The sequence below is a fragment of the Mustela nigripes genome, chromosome 15 (assembly GCF_022355385.1).
Source record: "Mustela nigripes isolate SB6536 chromosome 15, MUSNIG.SB6536, whole genome shotgun sequence".
Taxonomy (NCBI): domain Eukaryota; kingdom Metazoa; phylum Chordata; class Mammalia; order Carnivora; family Mustelidae; genus Mustela; species Mustela nigripes.
In genome coordinates, this window is record NC_081571.1 from 73,437,408 (window position 1) to 73,462,966 (window position 25,559).

General features: G+C 42.1%; 2 protein-coding genes across 3 annotated transcripts in view; one reads left to right on the top strand and one right to left on the bottom strand.

The window, feature by feature from the left end:
* UBAC2 (UBA domain containing 2) overlaps positions 1-25,559 on the top strand; it is a 172,611-nt gene that overhangs the window by 37,072 nt on the left and 109,980 nt on the right. The window lies entirely within an intron of this gene.
* On the bottom strand, positions 857-5,339 carry GPR18 (G protein-coupled receptor 18). Its single transcript, XM_059377634.1, has 2 exons — positions 5,048-5,339; positions 857-2,066 (listed from the first exon to the last, which is right to left on the bottom strand). The coding sequence occupies exon 2, from the start codon at positions 2,031-2,033 to the stop codon at positions 1,038-1,040; it is 996 nt and encodes a 331-aa protein (XP_059233617.1). The 5' UTR covers positions 2,034-2,066; positions 5,048-5,339; the 3' UTR covers positions 857-1,037.

A 25,559-nucleotide genomic window follows, 5' to 3' on the forward strand; every position in this document is an offset into this window, starting at 1 on the left:
GTCTGGGATTAGGTCTCTTGGCATTGGTTGTAAGTAGAGTCTGGTGCACGGTAGGCTCTCAGTGTTTATTGAATGACTATAGTCTGGGATTAGGTCTCTTGGCATTGGTTGTAAGTAGAGTCTGGTGCACAGTAGGCTCTCAGTGTTTATTGAATGACTATAGTCTGTTTCCAAGTAAATGAATGAATGAATGAATGAATGAATGAATTCAGAGTAGGGGAGGGCTAATGGAGATTGCCTTTGCAGGCCCCTTGAGGTGATGGCTCCTGCTAATTTTGGTTGGTGGCAAGTAACAGTGATGGGTTGAATATAGTTGTTTGTGTAGGAATCTTGGAAGTTTGGTGTTTAGAAGACAAACTATTATAAGATTTAGACTGTCAATCCTGAGTGTAAATTAAACCAAAGGGAGCTTTGGTTTTGGCTTAATTAAATTATAATTTAATAATTTAAACTATTTCGAACAGTAAGTGGATTTTTTTTTTTCTGGGCCTACTGACTTGATTGACATCGACTTACTTGCACATAGAATTAAATCCAAAAAGTTGTCAACTATGTATTTAGATAAGGCTTGATTGTGAAATACAAATTGCATATTTTTCTCTCAGTAACTCACAAATATGTTTCATACAAGTTTTGAAAATAAAAATAATGAATTCAGGGGCGCCTGGGTGACTCAGTGGGTTAAAGCCTCTGCCTTTGGCTTGGGTCATGATCTCAGGGTCCTGGGATCGAGCCCTGCATCGGGCTCTCTGCCCAGCGGGGAGCCTGCTTCCTCCTCTCTCTGCCTGCCTCTCTGCCTGCTTGTGATTTCTGTCTGTCAAATACATAAATAAAAATATTAAAAAAAAATAATGAATTCATTAGAATACTTAAGAATATTTAATTATGTTGTCACACAATAGATCCCACAAAAGTGTTTTTAGGTTTGTTTTTTTTTCAGGCGAGAAGGGACTTGGTAATATACAGAATATCCACTGACCTTAGGGTAGTTAGTAAAGTGAATATAAAGAAACTAAAGACAAAACCCTGCTTGTCGTTCAAAGCATTTCACTGTTTATGTTGCTTAGTGACCGTAAACTACCTGAGCGGAAGCTTTTTCTGCGCACGCTCCGAAGGTAGTTGCGGTAGAGCATGACGCTGATGACGCGAGCCTGAAATTGTTTGGAAACAATGTAGTAGAGAATCACATCCAGACAGGTGCTGAGGTTCATGAGGAAGGTGGTGAAGGCTCCCCAGGGACTGTAACTGTTCTCCTCCCCTTCCAGCATCAGGAAAGCAAAACAGAGGTGGAAAGGCATGAAGCAGACGATCACTTGTACCATGAGTGTGATGATGATTCTTATAGACTTCTCCTTGACTTTTGGTTTCAGCTTAGATGTCTTCCCGTGGAGGAGACTATGAATGATGACTGAGTAGCACCCAATCATGATGAACAGGGGAATCAAGAAAAAAAATATCAGTCGAGTGAAGTTTAACATGTTAATAGCTTTTAAGTGGATGATGTCAGAAATCTTCAGGCAGGTTGGGGGTGTGGAGGCTTTGTCTGGGTCTTCGTAGAGCAGCAGAAGTGGGACGGTGGTTGTCAGGGTCATTATCCAGACTCCCACGCATGCTAGCACTGCTTTGCCTGTGTTTTTAAGTTCTTTGGCATATTTTGGCTGCACAATGGCCATGTATCTGTCGGCACTAATTAAAGCAAGAAGCCATAGAGCAATGCTTGGGTAAAACACCGTGAGAGCCCCAAGAATCTGGCAGAAGTACTCTCCAAATGGCCATTCACCTTTTGCATAATAAAACATCCGAAAGGGTAAGCTTATTATAAATATTAAATCCAACAATGCTACGTTCATCATATAGATGGTCACAGTGGTTCTCTTCTTGGTGGTACAGCTAAAAACCCATAAGGCAGTGGCATTAACAGATAATCCGATTGTGAAAATACAGCTGTAGAAGACAAGGGCTGCGATCTTGTATTCTTCTGGGTGTGAGTTGTTCGGAGGGCTAGGTTGAGCTGGAGTGTGAAGAGTGGTCATTTTATAGTTTGTTAGGGGAACGGCACTTAGAAACTGCAAAATAGTAAACAAAAATAGGAATAAAACGCTTTGTTGAAAAATAAATGCTGAACACTCTCATAGTTGACTTGGCATGTCAGTGGATTTTAAATGTAAAGAGTATTTTATGTTGTGGAGTCAACATATGTGTCTTACTATTTATTAAGAAACACATTTCCTAGGTATTGTTACTAACATGCACTAACCTATTAAAATGGTCTGGTGAGTTATAAAGCACTGGCACATTTATTCTTTTTTTTTTTTTCTCTTTGCTCACTCCCTTTCCCTCTAAAGAATAACATTTTTTTAAATGATTTTTTTTGTAGTGTGGAATTGGGTAGCAATTATTCTTATAGTAAACATCTTTTTATTGGGACTAATTGGGAGAAGGCCATTCTGAATTTTGAATCTTACAAAATAGTTTGCTTTTTTTCATCTTTCTTCTGTTTAAATGTTTTATAACCTGTTAGTAATATCCGAAAAATGAATTTTTACTCATTAAATATAGTTTTAGTATATAAAATGTATATTAGAAAATTAATAAAGGAACCACATAATTGGTTAATTCACAGTAATCCTCGTTTGAAAACAAGAACTTTTCCTTTTGCCTACTGTACCCCCACTGCTTCTTGCGTCCATTGGAATTCTCATTAAGTAAATGTTTGCCAAGTTGATGAATGAGTGAAGGAGGGACCCACAGCAGCTACTTTCTGGTTTGTCAATGAATATTTGCTTGGTTAGTTATTAAACCTATTTATTTTTAAGTGGAAACACTTTATCATAGTATTATGTTCTTTCTCAATTACCATAGGTCTAGAAACAGCAGTGTGTTATGCCATGGTCCACAGATTAAGAACTTGACTCTTACAACAATAGATGAGTTTTTAATGCACAGTTGAAGTGCCTAACGCTGTCTTCCAGATGGTGTTTACCAGTGTCCTAGAAATGGATGTCAGTGGTGTGCACAGAAAGCAACACCCTGAGAAGAGGACATTGCTAGTATAGTAACTCTCATGCCCTCCCTCTACCTAGATAGAGAAACTTAAGTATTACTCGTCAAATTAAATTTCAAGGAGGAATATCAAAGATAAGTAGTTATTAATTAGAAATAATTCAGTAACTTTAGGTGTATGCAGAAACTAATGCCTATCACCAAAAAGACAGTGTCCATTTCTAATGGAAAGGAGTTTAGCTGTGATTACAATCATCATCGACCCTCAGAGTGATTCCATCACCCATGATGCAATGTTAACAACTGATTTTAAAAATAACCTTGCTTTCAAAGAGATGGAATCTTGTGGTATCCCCTTGAAACATGGAGGTGTTAAGAAAAGTTTCCTTCAGAAATGTCACTTGGCAGAGTGGGCTGTCTCTAATTCAGCCCTAAGTCTCTCTTTAGTGAGAACTGTGGGGGTGATTAGCAGCAGTCTGGTTAGTGGCATCATGGGCTATTGATAATTTAAAATTAATTTGAGCAAAAATAAATAAATAAAATGAATCTGAGCAATTGCTGTGAACAAACACAAGGTGAAAGTTCGTTTTTCCATTCCCTCCCCTTCTCCCTTTTTTCCTTCCTTCTTGACTACAGCTGGTTTGCCAAGTATCTAGGTTAGATATGATTTTGGATTAGAATTCTATATATTAATAACCTGTATTAATTAAAATTTCCAAATATTGGTGTGACTAGAATTTTAATTCCTATCAAATGAGTAAAGTACTACATAGAAAAATTAAATCACCTGTGTTACACATAAAATCGTTTTGGAGACTTGACTCAAATTTTCATTGAATTTTTAATTAGTAGCAGTTCTAATAAAAATGAAATTTTGTATGTTTTTTTCTCTTGATATTGTTTCTGGACTCCCTTCCCCCAAACTTATCCCTGAATTTGGCCTGTAAATTTCATAGTTACAAACACTTTTTTTTTTTTTAAAGATTTTATTTATTTGATAGAGATCACAAGTAGGCAGAGAGGCAGGCAGAGAGAGAGGGGGAGCCAGGTTCCCTGTTGAGCAGAGGGCCCGATGCAGGGCTAGATCCCAGGACCCAAAGATCATGACCTGAGCCGAAGGCAGAGGCTTTAACCCACTGAGCCACCCAGGTGCCCCACAAACACTTTCTGAGTAAATCTTTTAACCTCCATTGGGCTCAAGCTGCTTTTATGTCATCAACACTTGTATTCATTTGCTAAAAGTTGACAGAATATATGTGATGCATGTTTTAAAGGCATTTCCAGACAGGTTTTGCTGTTGTACTCACAAATACATTTTTGGATAATTATTAAAGAGTGATTGGCTTTCAAGTCAGAGTTTTAAAAACTTTAGATTCAGTAACTGTAGTCCTTTTTTTTTTTTTTTTAAGATTTATTTATTGGGGGGAGTGGGGAAGGGCAGAGGGAAAAAGAGAGAGAATCTGCAGCAGATTATGCATGATATGGGACTTGATCTCAAGACCCTGAGATCATGACCTGAGCTGAAATCAAGAGTCAGATGCTTAACTGACTGAGCCAACCAGGCTCCCCATAGTCTTTTTTTTTTTTTTTTTTTTTTTGGCGGGGGGCCGGGGGAAAGCATTTAAGTACATCTTGTGAAACAGTGTAATTGAAACCAAGTGACAGAGACTCCTAAATATGCTTATGATTTATCATAGCATTTTCCTTAAGTTGAAAAAAATTACAGTTACTGTTAATGTAAAACAATGTTGTAAATAAATTTAAAATCACATTAATAGTGCAGGAAGATGACAGCATAACCCATTTCAAGGTCCTTTGCTAGCATAGTGTCAGTAATATATTATTAAAACAAATTATTTTGAAACTTAGTAAGTGTAGCACTACTTTTTTTTCTGTTACATACAAAGTTATCACAATATTATTGACCACTTTTCCCATTCTGTGCTTTTCATCCCCATCCTTACTTACAACTGGAAGTTTGTACCTCTTAAGTATAGCATTACTTGGTGATAATCTGTGATGAAATTAACTAAATGCTACTTACCTCCTGTCCATCAAATGGCTATGTTAGAGAGGAACATATTTCTTCATATCCAGGTAGATAGAAAAAGTATCTTGCGTTAAAATAGCTCTTTCTAAAAATGGTATATTTAAGAAATGTAGTATTTCTTTTGTCTGAGGTCTTCTTTTCATTTACAAAGTTGTTTCAAATATAACACTTGGCAGAGGAGTTGGTATTCACTCGGCTGTAATTGTCGGTTTGTCTCTTTCAGGAAGTACTCTCTCAAGTAAGGCTTTTTCAACTTATGACTTTACCCTGGATGTGGTTTTTCTCACAAATGATTTGTTTATGAAGTCATGATTAGCATAAACCCCTCCTGAAATGAGGGCATATAGTTAAGAGAATCAGACAAAAATAGGAAAATGTATTCAGGTCGTTTACTTTGATGCTGAAAGGGAGAATGAGATTTGATGTTGATCAGGATGGGATTCATAGTATAGCTTCTTCACTTTTTAAGCTGTGTGACTTTGTCTAGTTACTTAACCCCACTGAGTCTCTGTACCTACTTAGTCTCTATACAGTTGAAGTAGAACTAATACTCATCTGGTAGGATTGTGACCCTAAATCAGAAAAATCCCATGTTCTTAACATAGTGCCTGGCATTTTGTTAACTTTGTTAACTCTGAAACAGAGTTAACCCTTCACCACAAAGTTCCTACAATCCTAAAATACCCACTTTTATTGTTAAGATATTTCTGAGTGTTTAAAATTGGGGTTCTCGGTTATTTGCTTCTGTCTTGCATATGCATTTATGCACTTTGGTTTGCTTTTTTTTTTCTCCCCCAAGAGTAGTGAGTGGGAGGTGGGTGGGCAGGAGGGGCAGAAGGAGAAGGAGAAAGAATCTCTAGCAGATTCCCCCCTAAGCACAGGGCTTGATCTCGTGACCTGAGATCATGACCCAAGTGGAAATCGAGAGTCAGATTCTTAACCGCCTTGAGCCACCCCAGGTACCCCCTACTTTGTTTTTTAATCCCCCAATGCATTCTATCCTTTTCTGTCACATGAAAGTCTAAAATAATCCCTTTTGTGTAAACATCTCTGCAGATTGCTATGAAAGGACTGGAATTCTTCAGTGGAATAGTTTGCATGTTGGGAGTATTTTAACCTCGAAAGGGAAGTGAAACCAATGGGAAGGGAAGTGAGCAACCCGTCTTCGCCTGCCTCATTACATTAAACTTTTTACTTTCTGTTTTCTTAAAAAAAAAAAATTATCTCATTTGCTTGTATTAAAATTTTACTTATCTTTATTTTTGGTGATGCATGATTTGTCAACTTTTTAAGGGTACATGAACTTCACTATTTGCTTTTTGAATTTAAGACAGCTTGAGGGCTCATGTTCTTTTTGTCCATGTTCTTTTTTTATGGATAAAACCATAGTAAGCCTGTGACTTATAAAGTTATTTAAATTCTTGCCTTTGGGGAGTAAGTACTTTTTTTTTTTTAAAGATTTTATTTATTTATTTGGCAGAGATCACAAGTAGGCAGAGAGGCAGGCAGAGAGAGAGGGGGAAGCAGGCTCCCTGCTGAGCAGAGAGCCCAGTGTGGGGCTCGATCCCAGGACCCTGGGATCATGACCTGAGCTGAAGGCAGAGGGTTCAACCCACTGAGCCACCCAGGTGCCCAAGTACTTTTTTTTTTTTTTTTAATAGGCAGAGAGACAGGCAGAAAGAGAGGGGGAAGCAGGCTTCCCGCTGAGCAGGGAGCCCAGTGTGGGGCTCCATCCCAGGACCCTGAGACCATGACCTGAGCTGAAGGCAGAGGCTTTAACCCATCGAGCCACCCAGGCACCCTGGGGATTAAGTACTTTTGACTAGGATAACCTGTCATCATTGTAGTAATGCGTTTTAGAAGCATTGACAGTAACCTAAGCAACTCCTTCTTGTGTGGACAGGGATGCAAAGCCCAGGAGGGCCAGTCCCTCGCTGAGGAACTCAGACCCACAGCCACGCCTCCCCCAGGTCTCCCCCTCACCCCGGGCTGCTGGAATCAGCTCGTTACGAGGTGACCGTGTTGGCAGATTCACCAGACAGGACTCGTTCCTCGCTCCTTTACGTTCGTCGGGTTTTACGCATGGGTTTCTGCTTCGTGTGCAGCTCAGGAGTTTGCTGTTTCAGCTGGAGTAGGACCCTCGTACCTGCAGATCCAGTCTTTCCATTGCCTTAATTTCATATACCCTGTCACAAGTTGGGTTTTTTCATTAAGTGTTGATTAATGCTCTCTTTGCTGCTAAAATCAGCTGGTGCAGTGATGGCGTGTAGCTCATTAAGGTCGGAGTCCTTTATGGAAAACAGGGAAATTGGTTTCTTCGGACTTGCCAGTCTCGCAGAGAGACGCAGACACGCAGCTTGAGGGTAGATCAGCTCTTGTTTCTCAACGTCCTTTCTGTTTTACCCCCGTGGGACCTTCTGCATTGGCTCTTCCCTGCCTTCTGTGTGCTGTCCCACCAACGGTAACATCTCTTGGCGTGGCCAGTGGCTGTGTGTCCTGGGGTCTTAGTTCCCATGCTGCCCTTTCCAGGAAACCTTCCCTGGCCTCTGGAGCCGGGTTGGTTATTCTCCCTGTAAGGTTCCTTGGCACTTGGTTCTTGTCCCCGTGGCGGCCTGTGTATTATTGTGGACTATGTCCTACCCTGTTCTCCTCCACAGATTGGCCTGTGTTGTGTGTGTGTGTGTGTGTGTGTGTGTGTGTAGCAAGCATTTAATAAATATTGGTGGGATGCGTGACTGAAAATGCAGGTGAAGAAGTGGAGGGTCGAGGGAGTCGCGGCTAGATTGTTGAGCCGGGTGACAGCATCAGGGATGCCCTGACCCTCCTAAGGGAGGGGACCTGCCAATCATCAGGCCAGTGTAGACACTCAGGCTCAGGGCAATGACCCTCCTCTCCTCTCCACGAGCCCCGTGGTGCTTTTCACTGTTCCCTGTGTCCCTGGTCCTCCACAACACCTTTATGTTGGTTGTAAAAAAGAATGACAGTGAGAAGAATTCCCCCAAACCATTTGGCAGTGAGTAAACAATGGATCAAGAAGTAAAAGCTCTTACAGTGTCTAGTTTGCTTTTTTTTTTTAAGATTTTATTTATTTATTTGACCGGTAAAGATCACAAGTAGGCAGAGAGGCAGGCAGATGGAGAGAGAGGTGGAAGTAGGCTCTCTGCTGAGCAGAGAGCCAGATGTGGGGCTCGATCCCAGAACCCTGGGATCATGACCTGAGCTGAAGGCAAAGGCTTTAACCCACTGAGCCACCCAGGTGACCCTCCAGTTTGCTTTTTTAATACTTGAGCTTAATGACATTTTTTTATTAGAGTAGAACTTCTCTCATTCTGGTACTGTTCATGCCGCTATACTTTCCTCGCTTACTTTGGAATACAGGGGAAAGAGACGTTTGTTACCTTGCAGAGGAAGGACTTCACATATCCCAAGGGCTTCACTTCCCTTCGCTTTGTGAAATGATTTGCTTTCGTTCCATTCTTGAATCCTGGTTTAGAGGTCAGTGAATTTCTATTTTAGCACTTGAGCCCAGTTTTTGAATGAATATAGTTTAGTTAGGCCAATTTCATAATTCTTTGGAAGGATGTAGTTCATAGATTTATACAGTGAGTCCCAGTTATATTTGTCCAAACCACAGATAGGTTCTATTTCCTGTCGTTCACATATTCTCTTTATCATCGCACGTGCAAGGGGCAGGGGTCTTGCTGATTTTTTACCCAAGTGTTTTGGGGAAGGGATCACCATTCTTAATGTTTGCTGCTTCCAGTGAGGGTGGCCATCAACCCGGAAGGCTGGAGTCATTGGTAGACAGCCCGCCTGTCCCCAAGAAGAGGGTTGTGCGGGAAGTGAGGAGTGCCATGAACCAGGGTGGGGGTAGGGCTGGACTCTTACTCTTCGGTGACCCAAACAGTTTCCCACTTTGAGGTTATAGAATCTTTGTTGCCCTGCCCCTTTCTCTGTCAAACGTCTATCTCCACAGACTGTTCTGTTTTGTGTGTATGCATGTGTGTGTTTGTGTTTTGTTTACTTTTAATGAGGGTGCTATATTGAGTGGTGTTTTCTGGATAAAGAAGATGGAGGTACTATTTGTCTAAATCTGTTTTTTTTTTTTTTTTTTAAGATTTTATTTATTTATTTGACAGAGAGAAATCACAAGTAGGCAGGCAGAGAGGCAGGCAGAGAGGAAGGGAAGCAGGCCCCCTGCTGAGCAGAGAGCCCGATGCGGGACTCAATCCCAGGACCCTGAGATCATGACCTGAGCCGAAGGCAGCGGCTTAACCCACTGAGCCACCCAGGCGCCCCTGTCTAAATCTGTTTTTACAAAAAGTGTCAGCACCTTATAGATACAGTCCTTTGGCCAAGTTGATACGAACCTCCTTTTTACTTGCTTTCCTTAATTGTATTACAAATTTAGCAATTCCCAAATTCCTTTTCTTTGGCAATTTTTGTACAGTTGAAAAACTTCACAAGCATATAGAGAATCAAGCAGTTACTTCACTCACAGCAAACAAATTGAGCCTACATTAACCAAAGCAATCTATAATTCTAGTTAAAATAGACCTAAATCAGCAATGAAAGTAGAGTTCCATAAAGATAGTAAAGATTCTCTCCCTTAGAGGATTTTAGCAGAAGGCTGCCACCTAACAGTGAAATGAATCCTGGACCCACTGAAATCCTGTAGGACCCCATGCCAGGAGTTAGCAGTGTGACATCGCACTAGCTGACTAGAGACCCAGAGTCCCGAGGACGGAACTCTCTGGTTCCTGTGAGGTACGTGGTGGCCTTCTACAGACTTTGGTCTCACAGTTAAAGGAAATAGTATATTCCAGAATGCAACTGGAAATTCTTGTGCATTGCTGGTGGGAGTCTCAGTTCGGAGAATAGTTGGTCACTAAGTAGTGAAATGAAAGTACAGCTACCTGCTGACTCAGATTGCATTCCTAGGTAGAAGGGGGAGCTCCTGGGCCTCAGGAAACATAGATAAGAATGTTCACAGTGATATTGTTTCTAGTAGCTCTGGAACAACCGCATGTTCAGCTGTAGAATGGATGAACAGGTGGTTGTGTAGATAGACAGGTCATTGCTTTTCACAATGGAAATGAATCCCATAGCAGGCACATGCCACAACATGGGTGAATCTTGGGTATATAGAGTTCAGTGAAAAAAGCCAGACGTGAAGGAATTTATATTGTATGATTTCATTTATATGAATTCCAAAAAGTAGAGCAAACTGAAATCAGATTTTACGGGTCTCATGCTTAGGTACTGAAACTCCTTGGAGGGTTGTGGGCGCATACCGTGAAAAGGAGGGCATACCAGAGAGCTTCTGGGGTGCTGGCAATTCTAGTTATTGACCTAAGTGTTCATAACTCTAGAGTTTATTTTGTGATCATTCATTTAACTTTATTTTCATTCCGTCTTTGTATCTGTAAGGGTGTCAGTAGAAGGAGATTTTAAGATGAGTCAAGGAGGGCTCATTTGTAAGGGCCTCGTGACACAGGACTGGCGCCTCGTCAGAAAAGAGGAAACCGGCAGGACGGTGGAAAGAGGAAACCGGCAGGACGGTGGCGTTGTGGTGACCCCCGCCCCTATGGGATGAAGAGATCCAGGGCATGAGAGGTTACTAGAAGGTGGAGGGAGGGAAACCTGCTTGGAGAAGAATGGTGACTTTCTGTTGAGGGAAGCTTGCAAGAGGGAACCACAGGAATAAGTCACTCAGCTTGGGCTTCTCTCCGCTCAAGTCTGCTCGGAGGCCGCCACCAGCAGAACACAGTGGAGCTGGAGACCCGGAGCCTTCCGTTGCCATCTGTGCCCTTCTTGGACAGAGCAGGGTGGAGAAGGGAAAAGGAGCAAACGGACTTCCCAGCACGCTGCACTTTCTAGTATGCGTGTTACATTTCGTATTCAAGAGGGGTTTTGTTTTTTTTTTCAACTTGTGCTTTGAGTTGGCAGAGACTGGGTTGGGTGTTTCTGACTCTTAGAAACTGTTTCTACGAGTAATTTTTTTTAAGCACCTTGTCTTGGTTCTTACCTGTGAATCATCTCATTCCTTAGAGCTTATGTAAGTAAAGTACATGTTTTAGACACCAAAATACTAGTTCTCTTTGTCTTTCTCCTGCCTGAAATGTCCCCTTTTTTCCTTTGTGGCATATTTTAATTTTTCCTGGGAATTTTCAGACTGGGAATGGTTAGTGTGGGAGCTTTACCTCTGCCACTAATTAATTGGCCCAGTTAGCTTAAAAAAAAAGTTCATTTCTCTGATCATCACTCTTCTCAAGTGGAAGAAAGGGAAGTTGGATAAATCTTTCTGGAAAGGCCTCCACCTTTGGCACCACACAACTCTAAGGTGTTCTTGCCATTGTGATATTTTCTCTTTGTCTCCCTCTGAATTTTTGTAGGGCACCAGGGGAGAGACAGAACCTGGGGCTCTGTGCCCTCATGTCGCTGCACATAAACCTCTGTGTCTGGGATGCATTTGGGGAAGTCTCAGCGTGTGTGTAGGTGTCTGGGGTCTCCTCCAAAGCAAAGCGCCCAAAGCCCTGAGGGTTGTGCGCGGTTCTGGCCTTTGCCCTCCGTCCACATTTCCTGTTGTGGTGGTGGTCTTCAGTGTGTGGGGGTTTTTACCTCATTTTCCATTTATCTTTAAGTCAACTTGACTCCTCTTAACAGATTTGATTTTATTCATTCTTTTTTTTTTTTTTTTTTAAAGATTTTATTTATTCATTTGAGAGAGAGAGCATAAGAGGTGAGAAGGTCAGAGGGAGAAGCAGACTCCCCATGCAGCTGGGAGCCCAATGCGGGACTCGATCCCAGGACTCCGGGATCCTGACCTGAGCCGAAGACAGTTGCCCAACCAACTGAGCCACCCAGGCGCCCTGATTTTATTCATTCTTTATATGGTAATCCGTTTCTAAATCTTTTTTTTTTTTTAAGATTTTATTTATTTATTTGACAGAGAGAGAGAGATCACAAGTAGGCAGAGAGGCAGGCAGAGAGAGGGGAAGGGAAGCATGGTAATCCGTTTCTAGAAGCTTGTTGGGCCATCGCAGCTAATTTGCCTGTCTGCTTTGACCTTTGTCCTGTAACCCGTCCTTTTCCACAGGGCAGGCAGCAGGTGCAGCTGTGAGAACAAGCCAGGTCCAGGCTGCCCTCTGTCGGTCACTTGGTCCCCACCCTCTCCCCGGAGATCTGTCATTCTTGGTGGCAGAGGAGCTCATGGAGACCTTATAATCAACCTGCAGAGGAGGACACAGAGATGTGCGGGCTGTTTGTTTCCTTGGTAATAAAGCTCTGCTGATTTCTCAGTTACTCAGAAGAGCTTTTTGCCAGCACTCTCCCTCTTATGCTTGAAGAATTAATGTGGTCCCAGTGATGAGTCAGTTGAGTTTTTGCAGCGATGCTGTTGTCTTAATGCTTATAATTCTCTTGTGGATATATATATATTTTTAATTTTTAATAGGCTCCACACACAGTGTGGGGCTCAAACTCACAACCCCAAGATCAGGAGTCACATGCTCTGCCAGGTGAGCCAGCCTGGCACCCCTTGTGTGGGTATTCTTGATGAGAAGTGTATGACCTTCGGTTCAAACGGCCTCTTGCCACCTGCAAGCTACACAGTCTAAAAGAATCTTAACAGGCAGGGGAAGGGAGCCGGCGGGTAGTGCCGTCCTCGGCCATCAGCAGCCTGCGGGGCTGTGTGTTTGGACCGAGGGATACAGACCTTTGGGCGGCTTCATCCTGCCTCTGGTGTGGGCTTCAGTGTGGGCTTCACTCTCCTAACAGTAATCAGAGGTTTCAGAGCTGGGAGCTAGAGGTGCCTGGAGTGTCTGTCCCTCCCTCGACAGCACTCCCTTGTCTCGTGGTGGTCTCCATGTTGTGCGTCTGTCTTGTTAACGAGCCCCTGGCACCCCCGTCCGCCGGGGCTTCAGAGCTCCCAACAGAAGCCTCCCCAGTTAGTAGGCCCTTGGGAAATAGGCCATGGATTTGACTAGTGTTTGTGTGTTTCTTCTTCTGTAAGAAAGAAAACGATGCCATGTCCCCAGAATCAAATACCGCACGTTTCTAGGTAGATAGGATCACAAAGAAAGAGCCAAAAACAGAGATTGGGGTTGGTGGAGAGTACCAGCCCTGGGGGGGGGGGGCGTGTTTGGGCCAGGAGAAACATTTGTTGTGTGGGAGAAGGTCAGACCATTTATTTCCGTGGGAGAACCTGCGGAAGTAGTGTAGATTGCTCCTGTGTTATCTCATCGCTGCAGTGACGTGAACGCTGTGCTTTTATTGCCACCTACAGGTGATCACATGTTTTTGGAGCCCTTGAGCTTCACATTTACCTGATCTGAAGTCTTACTGAGACTGAAATAAAATTATTATTTATTTTTGAAATAAAAAATTTAGAAAGCTATTAATTGTGGAAGGTAATAAAATATTTTAATGTTAATTTCTAAGTATTTCTGTATTCAGTAGTATTCGGTAACTGACATGTCCTCATTCCTCTAACAAAATATTTTGGCTTATAGACTGTATTTTCCCGCAACGCATGTTGTCTTTTTTAGGAACCATTTTCCTCTGTAGGACCTGTATCCCTGGGGTAGGGCCGTGAGAAGATTCCATTTTAAATGTTATTTCTGCCTGATATTCTGTTAAGAGTTAAATGTAAAGGTGGCCTTGGAACAAATTTGATATGGTTTTTTAAATGTTTTGGAGCATGTGGGTGGCTCAGTAGTTGAGTGTCTGCCTTTGGTCCTGGGCTCCTGGGATCACAGGAAGCCTGCTTCTTCCTCTCCCGCTCCTCCTGCTTGCTCTGTCTGTCAAATAAAGAAATAATCTTTAAATAAAATAAAATAAAATATTTTAATTATGAGAAAATAAAACAACATGAAATTTACTGTCTTAACCATTTTTTAAAAAATAGATCTTATTTATTTATTCGAGAGAGAGAGAGAGAGATAGCAAGAGAGAGAGCATGAGTGGGGAGGAGAGGGTGAAGCAAGCTTAACTCAGGGCTCCATCCCAGGACCCCAGGATCATGGCCTGAGCCGGAGGCCTGTAACCCACTGAGCCACCCAGGCGCCCTGTCTTAACCACTTTGAAGTGTATAGTTCAGTAGTGTTAAGTACATTCACACCGTTGAACAACCAGTCTCCAGAGCTTCTATCCTCTTCTGGAACTGAAACTCTCTCCTCATTAAACAGCCAACTCCCATCTCTCCCTTCAGCCCCTGGCAGCCACCTTTTCTACCTTCTAGATTCCTCCTTACTTAAGTGGAGTCATACAGTTTTTGTCCTTTGTGACTGGCTTACTTCACTGAGCACAGTGTCCTCACTGTCGTCCCTGCTATAGCAGGTGTTTGAGTTTCCTTCCTCTTTAGGGCTGACCATCCAGTTGTGTGAATCTGCCGCATTTTGTTCATCCATTCTCCTGTTGATGGACACTTGGGTTGCTTCCAGCTTTTAGCCCTTAGGACTAATGCTATTAACATGAGTATTCGAGAACATTTGGGTGTATATCCAGAAGTAGAATTGCTGGATCATGTAATTCTGTTTTTAGTTTTTGTGGAACTGCCACACTGTTTTCTCTAACGCCTACACCACTTGACATTTCCACCAGTAATGTACAAGGGTACAAGTTTCTTTCTTTCTTTCTTTCTTTTTTTTTTAAAGATTTTATTTATTTATTTCACAGACAGAGATCACAAGTAGGCAGAGAGAGAGGGGGAAGCAGGCTCCCTGCTGAGCAGATAGCCCGATGTGGGGCTCAATCTCAGGACCCTGAGATCATGACCTGAGCCGAAGGCAGAGGCTTAACCCACTGAGCCACCAAGGCGCCCCCATGGGTACAAATTTCTCCACATTTGCCAACACTTGTTATTTTGTTTTGTTTTAATAGTAGCAGTTCTAATGGGTGCGAGGTGGTATCTCATTGTGCTTTTTTGATTTCCGTTTCCCTGATGATGAGCAATGTTGAACATCTTTTCATGTGCTTATTGGCCATTCATATATCTTTGGAGAAATGTCTATTCATGTCCTTTGTCCATTTTTAGAGATTTTTAAAAAAATTTATTTGATAGAGATCACAAGTAGGCAAAGAGGCAGGCAGAGAGAGGGGGAAGCAGACTCCCTGCTGAGCAGAGAGCCCAATGTGGGGCTTGATCCCAGGACCCTGGGATCATGACCCCAGCCGAAGGTGGAGGCTTTAACCATTGAGCCACCCAGGCGTCCCTTTGTCCATTTTTTGTTTTTTGAATTTTATTTATTTGACAGAGAGAGATCACAAGCAGGCAGAGAGGCAGGCAGAGAGAGAGAAGGAAGCAGGCTCCCCGCTGAGCAGAGAGCCCGACGCGGGGCTCGATTCCAGGACCCTGAGACCACGACCCAAGCCGAAGGCAGAGGCCTCAACCCACTGAGCCACCCACGCGCCCCCGTTTGTCCATTTTTAAATCAGGTTTTTCTTTGTTGAGTTTTAGGAGTTCTTTATATTTTCTAAATAATAATCCCTTATCAGATAGGTGTATGATTTGCAAATATTTCCTCTCATTCAATAGGTTGCTTTTTACTGAGTGTGCCCTGTAGTGTACAGAAATTTTTTTTGGCTTCGTTTTATCCTGTATCATGTTCTCATGATAAGGATGAATTGAAAAGCTTTAAATTTTTTAATGTTAAGGTAGAGTTTCCTAAGTAAAATCCACGTGTTTTTAAAGGACCTTTCCCAGTGATTTAATCTGAAGAGTACCTGTAGTGCCCAGCAGCTTTCTTCCATCCAGGAGGGTGTAAAATAGGGTAGGCAGAAGCAAGCTCTGTGGTAGAATTGGCTGACTTCAGAGCCTTCCACTTGTAGGTGCTTTTTTCTTATGCTCTGGAAATCATTTGTTTCTATTATTACAGTAATATGAAAGTGAAGAATGGCATTTACCTTCCTATAGTTTTTTTTTTTTTAAGATTTTATTTACTTATTTGACAGAGATCACAAGTAGGCAGAGAGAGAGAGGAGGAAACAGGCTCCCCGCTGAGCAGGGAGCCCCATGCGGGGCTTGATTCCAAGACCCCAGGATCATGGCCTGAGCCAAAGGCAAAGACTTTAATCCGCTGAGCCCCCCAGGCGCCCCATTCCTATAGTATTTTTGTTCTCTGCTCATCCTGATTGATATTTATCAATGATTTCTTTAAAAATGTAGCATGTCTGCTCATCAAAATTTCAAATTACAGAAGCTAGGAAGATCTTTTAGTAGTGGTAGAAGCTAAGCTCGTGTCTGTGTGTGTATGTTTAAAGATTTATTTATTTGAGCGGTAGGGCACGCTTCCACGAATGGGGGGAGGGGCCGAGGGAGAGAGACTGAGTGTGGGGCCTTACAGGGGGCTCAGTCCCACAACCCTGAGATCCTGACCTGAGCGTGAGGTCATGCAGGACCTGAGCTGAAACCAGGTGTCCGTCTCAGCGGACTGAGCCACCAGGTGTCCCTGAGCTGTCTTGGGACAGCGAAGCCCTGAGTGCAGTGGCTGGAGACACAGAGGCCTGTCCCTCTTCATAACTCCCGTGCTGGGTAGGCGAGCTCTGTTCAGGAAAATCGTGAAGGGGCAGAGCTGGTAGGATCCGTCGTTTCCATTGCCAGCGCGCATGGAGGAGATAGGAGGGAGGGCCAGGAGGAGGGATCGCTCTTCCGCCGGGTGCTTTGGAGACTGTAGATGTCATGCTGCTCGCACGCTTTTGGCAAGATCTTGGTTATGTGACGTCACCTAATCATGCGGGGCGGGCTGGGAAACAATCCTTAGCAAGACAGCCAAATCCCTAGAGAGAAGGGAGACATCGACTTGGGGGCAACTGCTAGTCATGTCGTCAAAGAGCAGCAGCTCTGCCACGTGAGCTGGTTCAGGCGGCCCGAGGCGCAGGTCCGCAGTCGGCATGTGACACGCCGGAGACGGAGCGTCAGGTCCTTCGCTTCAGCCTGCAGACAGCAGCCGTGGGGCCCTGGGTGGCCGAGCTGGGGCTTCGGCAGTCCCGTGTGGAGGAGCCGGAGGAGGCCTGCGGGCTGGCGTCGTGACGTCATGACCTCACAACGTCATGACCTCACGACGTCACGGCACACCTGCCGGTTACGGCTGACGTGCTCGGGGACGCTGCACGCCGCCTTCCGGGGCAGCGGGCGCCTGGCGGCATCGGGGCGGGGCGGGGCGGGGCCGTGGACCTGCACGTGAGGCGCAGGGGAGAGCGGCCGGTGTATCCCGGACGGGGCAGGTGGGGCAGGAGAGCAGTCTTCGGTCGCTGGAGGAGGCCGCAGGAATGTGGAGCTGAAAACGGGGTGGAGCGGGGCCGAGGGCGAATTAAGACCAGGGAGATGCTACAGAAGTTACTGGACCGGGTCAGGAGTGACTCTTTGGCACTCGGGGTCTCAAGGCAAAGTGATCCCCTTGGGAGATGCTGAAGTGGGGACACTGAAGACGCCCGCGCTGTGCCTGGGGGAGCGGGGGGCGGGCTGTCGTCCAGAAGTCCAGGCGGAGCAGGGGGCAGGAGCCGGCCCCCGTGAAAGCCCTTCACACCCGGAGCGTCTCTGATTCTGGGTTCTTCTGTACTGTGAGACTCACGCCGCACACTGGAATAGTCATTTAAAAAGAAAGAAATCCTGCCATTTGTGACCGTATGGATGGACACTGAGGGCATGATGCTGAGTGAGATCAGTCAGAGAGACAGATACTATGATCTTACTCAGTAACGTGGTTTTATTTTACTCTATTTTTTAAAAATATTTTATTTATTTGAGAGAGAGCGCACAAGAGGGAATGGCAAGCAGAGGGAGAGGGAGAAGCAGGCTCCGCACTGAGCAGGGAACCCAGGACCCCGGGATCATGACCCGAGTCAAAAGCAGATGCTTAAACGTCAGAGCCACCCAGGCACCCCAGTAATAGGAAATTTTAAACAAACCAAACTGAGCTTATATAAGATACAGTAAATAGATTGGTGATTGCCAGAAGCAGGGGTTGATGGGGTGGGAGAAATAGGTGAAGGGGGTCAAAAGGTACAAACTTCAGGGGCACCTGGGTGGATCAGTGGTTAAGCCTCTGCCTTCGCCTCAGGTTATGATCTCAGTGTCCTGGGATCGAGCCCTGCATCGGGCTCTCTGCTTGGTGGGGAGCCTGCTAACCCCCTTCTCTCTCTGCCTGCCTCTCTGCCTACTTGTGATCTCTGTCTGTCAAATAAATAAATAATATCTTTAAAAAAAAAAAAGTACAAACTTTCAATTACTTAAACTCCTGGTAATGTAAGCTACACTGTAGTGAACAGCTAATAATAACATTGTAGTACTCACTTTGGCAGCACATGTGTAAAAACTGGAAGGATACAGAGATTAGCATGACTTTTCAAGGACAACATGCAAATTCATGAAGCATTTAAAAAATACTGTATCTCATATTTGAAAATTGCTAAGAAAGTAGATCTTAAAATTCTCATAATAAAATTCTCATATGAAAGAAAATTTTGGGGGCGCCTGGGTGGCTCAGTCAGTTGAGCATCTGACTCTTAATTTTAGCTGTAGTCATGATCTCAGGGTTGTGAGACCCAGCGCCACATCTGACTCCACACTCTTTGGGAATCTGCTTAAGATTCTCTTCCACACCCTCTGCCAATCCTGCTCTCCCTCTCTCTCTTTCCAAAAATAAATAAATAACTCCTTAAAAAGGAGGGAAAGAAAATTTTGTAACTAAATATGGTGATGGATAATAACTAGACTTAGCCAAGGTGGTCATTTTGTAATACATATAAATATCAAATCATTATGTTGTACACCTGAAACTACTATAATTTTTATATCAATTCTACCTCAATAAAAAATAATGAGGACGTAATTCAATGCTGTATGGAGTTATTACACTATTGAGGTAACACTATTTGTAAAATGAAGAGGTTCTGTTATTTTTCTGTATAATCTAAATGATTGACTTTGCTTTCTTATGAGCAGAGTATTTCAAAAATTTTCAAGAATATTCTTCCAGAAAATACTTTATAGATAGTTAAAAGAGGGACAGAAGGAAATAAATCTTGGCACCATTAAAATAAGGGTAAAATGACTAGACCTAGATAAAAAGCTGGTAGGATGACCTCTTTGAAGCATTTGTAAATTAAAATGTACAATATATATATATTTTTTATATAATACAGTTCTTACAGAACTTTGATATGGATTATTGAAGCTTCTTTGTTAAAGCTATTTTTCAGAAAGAGCACAGTCCACAGTTTTTTCTTTAAAAATTAAGATTTTTAATTTATTCATTTGAGAGAGAGAGAGACAGAGAGAGCACAAGCAGGGGGAGTGACAAAGGGAGAGGGAGAAGCAGACTCCCCACTGAGCTGGAAGCCCAACCTGGTGCTAGATCCCAGGCCCTGGAGATCATGACCTGAGCCAAAGGCAAACACTTTACACTCTGAGCACCCAGGCGCCCCACACCTACAGTTTAATAGGCTTTGCCTGCAGTTACACTGTAAACCACTAGATGGCAGCGTGAGGCAGCGCTTGGTCATAGAAGCTGTAAGCCTGTTCTGAAAGTTATTAAATGTGGACCATACAGTGAAATCAGATAAATGAAAGAGATATGTTGTAATTGTACAAATAGCACAGCTTGGATACCCAGTGAGTATTTTTTGGAGAGGATATACCATAGAATTTAAAACCGGTATTGTGTATGTGTGTTTATCTTTTCCCAAACTACATGACATAGTATTTCAGATACCATAGGTATAGCAATTGTGAAACTCCTATGATACAAATCTAATAAGTTTAGGTTCTTATTATGAGTGGACTTAATACAGCACAACTCCAAACTTGTAACTAAGCAAGGTGAGGCAATGTCCTGCTTGGCCCCAACAGTAACCTTAAGGAAAAAAATACTCCGTGTCATCTGAAAATTATTGGGCTAATCAAAGAGAATTATGAGCAGAGATTTTCTTCAAAGGGATATAGTAATATTGTTTAGTGTTTTGTGTCTCTGAAAACTTGAATGAGGCACAGGCTGCATTTTTACCAGAATGCGCGTGCCTGTAGCTATTTGTGAGAAACAATCGGAAATTAGCAGAGGTGGATATTATAATCCCAGTCAGCAGCTTTTGTCCTCCTAAATTATGTACCTTAGTTAATTCTTAGGCACAGATGGGGTAGTAGATTTTAATACCTTCTTCTAGCATTTCTGTATCAAAAACCGTGTATAGATAATAGGTATCAACAATAAGTAGAATATTCTCAAAGCCCCTAAACTGAGTAAGTAGGAGACAAGAAGTTGTCCTTAGCGATAGTCATATAGAAATTGGTGTTGTTGATATGGACACACACATGAGTTCATTCTAAGGAAAGATAAAAATAAGGAACAGGAAGCTGAACCGTGAAAGGTGATTTTTATTATACTGTCTGTGTACTTTTAATAACTTACAAAATATACTGGTATTTTGTGGTAAATTTTTTTTGGTGAAAAGTCAGTTTTCATCTTTTTGGCAGAGGGGGAGAAAGAAGAATTTCCACAGTAAGGAAAGGAATACCTTGATACTCCTTGTATAAAGTAACTACTTAGTAAATGTTTGTGCACATATCCATGCATGAGTGAATGAGAGAATTCTACCACATAGTTTACAAGAATGATCATCTTTCTCTAATTTCCCCGTTTCTGCATTCCACAAGTATGTATAGAGCACCAAGTTTATGGTAGACACTGTTCTGGGCTCTAAGCATCCTGAACTGATCAAAACAGAGACTATTTCTCATTGAATTTGCATTTTAATTGGGGGTAGAAGGCAGTAAACAAGATAATACATAGTAGGTCTGGTAGTGATCTATGCTGGGTGAAAAATAAAAAAACCAACTAACCAGTCAGCCAGGACAGAGAATGCCAGGATGTGAGTGGGGTTGGTCAGGAATGGCCTCAGGGAGCGTGGGACGTTTGAACAGCCGTGGAGGGGTCAGGGAGTGAGCCATGTGGCAGTCTGGGGGAAATATGTTTCAGGCACAAGGAAGGGAGGCCAGCAGAGAGGCCCTCCAGTGGATCACTGGCAACTGTATGGCTGGAGCAGAGTTGGGGGCAGGGGAGAGTTAGTAGGAGATGGAGGTAAGGGAGGTAAGAGAGCTCAACGGTCCTGACAGACAGCTGGCAGACTGGGTGTTGGCTCAGAGGACAGTGCAGATCCATTTCTGATTTTTCTGGAGATGAAGGCATACTGGTCTGTTCTGTTGTTTCCATTTTTGTTCCTGTTCCCTTAAGATAGTGTGTAATCATTTTACACTTTTATACATTGTTCTGTTACTTCTCGTTCTCCAGTGGTCAAATTCTCCTTCAAGGCAGGCTTCTGCCTCCTGTGGTTTGTGATTTTTGATTGTCAGCTCATTTCCAGAGCCTTTTATTAGCCATTGGAGCCCTCATGAACTATCCCTACACAGGAACTTTGTTTTTCTTGCTGCTGAGTCCCCAGGGGTCTTTGTTGTCCTGGACAGGCTTTTATATTGTTTTCTTACTTTCGAGTTTTCATACCATTCCACACCATTAAATCTAAGACCACAGATTTAGGTATGTAGGCCATGGATTTTAACTATTTGTTGGAGCGGTTTATTCTTTTCTTTTTCAAGGCCCTTGATGTGAGCTTAATGTCTTCACTGCTTAAGTGGGCTGAGTGGAGTACTTTTAGCCTTTTTGGTACAGTGTACAGGTCTTCGGGCACCTGGGCTCAGTCCCAGGTTTTGCTCCTTAAGCAGCTAGAGGCCATGTCTTCCAGTTCTGGGAATCTAGCCCCCAACGCAAGGGCCTTGTATCTAAGTACCTTAGGGGGTCACTGAAGCAGCATATGCTTTGGTTTTGGTCTTTGCTTTGGTATTTGGGTTTATTACAGAATTTTTTCAACAGATACAGAAGTGGAGAGAAGACTATAATGAATCCACACTTCAACTTCCCCCACCTTCAGCAGTGAACGACTCACAACCATCTTGTTTTATCTGTATCCTCATGTACACTTTCATGATTCTGACAGACCTGTGGTTGACTGTCTTTGATAAATAAAGCCAGGAGCAGAAACGAAGGGTCAGAGGGGATATGTGTGCGGTTGTGCATATGTCTGCTTGTTTGGTCCCTATTTTGTGCCATTGGTCTGTTTATCTGTTCATGTGCCCCATACTCTAATATTTTTAAGTTATTTTGTGTTTTAGTGTATGTTAATGTCTAGTAGAACAAACCACTTTTTGTTCATCTTTTAAAAAAAAATAACCTAACTATTGATGTACTTTTATTCTTCCTTGTAAGTTTTATTTATTTATTTATTTTTAAAGATTTTATTTATTTATTTGTCAGAGAGAGAGAGAGAGTGAGCGAGAGCGAGCATAGGCAGACAGAATGGCAGGCAGAGTCAGAGGGAGAAGCAGGCTCTCTGCGGAGGGCAAGGAGCCCGATGTGGGACTCGATCCCAGGACCCTGGGATCATGACCTGAGCCGAAGGCAGCTGCTTAACCAACTGAGCCACCCAGGCGTCCCTTCCTTGTAAGTTTTAGAGTGAGTAATCAATTATCTTAAAATTTTAGCTGGAAAAAAATTTTTTGCTGGAATTTGAGGTGACATTTAATTTATAGTTTCATTTGGGAGAGAACTGATATGCTTGTTAAGTGTTCTCATTCAAGAACATGAAATATCTCTGTTTATAACATCTGTGTTTATTAGATTTAAGCATTTTTTTTTTGTACAGATCATTTGTATTCTTAGCTACCATGTAGTTTTTGTTATGGTAAATGCTCTTATATTTATTTATTTTGTTTCCTAAGTGTAGTTGTTTTATTATTGGAGAAACATTACTGATTTCAATGATCAGTTGATCAATTGCAGTGATCAATTTCAAACGATCTTGCATTTGACAGCCATATTGAAATTTCCTGTTATTGATTCTGTTCATTTTTCTATGTGCCATGATAGTAATGTTTTACTTTATAAGAAACTGACAAACCGTTTTCGAGCATCAGTAACATTTTGCACTCTGATCAGCAGTGTCTGAGGATCTCATTTATTCTACATCCTTAGGTCATTTGGCAGTATCAATTAAAAAAAATAACCAATCCAATGGATATACAGTGGTATCTACTGCTTACTATTATTTTATTTTGCGTTTCCCAAATGACTAAATTAGCATTTTTCCGAATGCTTCTTTGCTATTGGTATATCTTTGCCATCTCTTCCTCTTTCCTATTTAAATTGGTTTTGTTTTTTGTTTTTTCTTATTACTGAACTATGAGAGTTCTTTAAATTTTGGACACAAGTTCTTTATCAAATATGTATTCTGCAAATACTTCCAGTTTGCCTTGTCTTTTCATTTTCTGAATCCTGATCTTTGAAAGACCATAGGTCTACATTTTGATTAAGTCTTGTCTATCAGGTGTTTTTTTAACAGTTCATGTTCCTTGTATTCACTCTAAGAAGATCATTCCTAATTCATGGTTACAGAGATTTTATAGTTTTAGGTTTTTCATTTAGGTGTATGACCCATTTTGCATTAATTTTTATATATGATATGAATTATAGGTTGAAGGTCATTTGTTTATATACGAATGTCCAATTGTTATAGCCTCTGTTATTGAAGAGAATATCTTTTTAAATAGAATTACCTTAGAACTTTTGTTAAAAATTGACCAGGGGCGCCTGGATGGCTCAGTGGGTTAAAGCCTCTGTCTTCGGCTCAGGTATGATCCCAGGGTCCTGGGATCGGGCCCTGTGTCGGGCTCTCTGCTCGGCGGGGAGCCTGCTTTCCCTTCTCTCTCCCTGCCTCTCTCTGCCTACTTGTGATGTCTCTGTCAAATAAATAAATAAAATCTTTAAAAAACAATTACTTGACCAAGTACTAATGGGTGTATTTCTAGACTCTGTAGTCAGTCTCCCTGATACATATGTTTCTCCTTCTCTCAGTAATGCACTGTCTTGATTATTACAGCTTTCTAAATCTTGAGGTCAGATATTATGAACCTTCGAACTTTTTCCCCAAAATTGCTTCCGCTATTCTAATTCTTTTGCTTTTTATTATGAACTTTGGAATTTCACTGGGATTACACTGACTTTATACATCAGTTTGAGGACGATTGGCATTTAAACAATATTGAGTCATCTAATCCATGCACGTGGTATATCTCCATATATTTAGGTCTTTTTAAAAAAATTTCTCTTCAGGAATTATAGTTTTCAGTTTAAAATTTTGCACATATTTTGCTAGATCCATATCTGAGTCTTTCATGTTGTTTGACATTATGGCAACAGGCATTTGCATTTTGAAATTTTAGCAATTTGCTAGTATATAGAAATATAGTTGATTTTTTCCCAGTGGGGTTTATTCCAGGAATGCTGATATAATTTAATATAAAGAGAACTGTTAGCATGTATCATGTATTTAGTAGGCCAAAGGCAGCAAAAGTGGTCATTTGACAGTTCAGATATAATCAAGTCATGGCCATACTTAAAACCAAAGCTTTCGATTACTTTAAAAAAAAAAATTAATTAATTAATTAATTAATTAATTTAGAAAGCATGAATGGGGTTGGGTACGGTGCAGAAGGAGAGGGACAAGCAGGCTCCCCGCTGAGCAGGGAGCCCAACCTGGGACACTCTATCCCAGGGACCCCAGGACTGTGACCTGAGCTGAAGGCAGACACTTCACTGACTGGACCACCCAGGTGCCTCACTTTCTATTGCTTTTTAATAGTATTTTTTTTTAAGTTGGTTAAAAAAAAAAATCCCACGTAATATTATCATCTGAACCGTTTTCAGGGGTGCAGTTAAGTAATGTTAACTATATTCACACTGTTGTGCAGCAGCTCTCCAGAACTTTATCATCTTGCAAAACTGACACTGTACATTAAACAGTAATTCCCAGGAGCACCTGGCTGGCTCAGTTAGTAGAGCATGTGACTCGATCTCAGGTCGTGAGTTCAAGCCCCACATTGAGCATGGAGCCTGCTTAAAAACAAAAAACAAAAAACCACAACAGTAACTCCCCATTTCCCATTCTTCCTAGCGCTTTGTACCCACTATTCTACTTTCTCACGGAGCTGCTCTACTAGCTTTTTGTTGCTGTTATTGGTCCTTTTAGATTTTCTGCTTATATATTCATGTTGTCTGAGAAGAGAGACATTTTTGTGCCTTGCCAGTTAATGTGCTTTTTATTCATTTTCTTGTCGGTTGCACTGGCAAGGACAGCCGGTGTGGCGCCGCATAGGTGGAGAGAGTTGACATAACATTATTCCAGATCTTTGAGGGGGAGACATTCACTCTTTCTTCATTAAGTATGTTAGCATTCGTATTTATTAGATTCCATTTGTCAGATCGAGGAATCTCTTAATTTATAGTTTGCCTAGAATTTTTATCATGAATAAACTGAATTCTGTCAGTTTTTCCTCTACCGGTGTGATCTACTTAGACTGCTTTTATATGGTGCATTACGTTGATAACTGAATGACAAACATCCCTGTCATTCCTGTGATAAACTCTACTCGATGTATTCTCCCTTTTATGTATTTCTA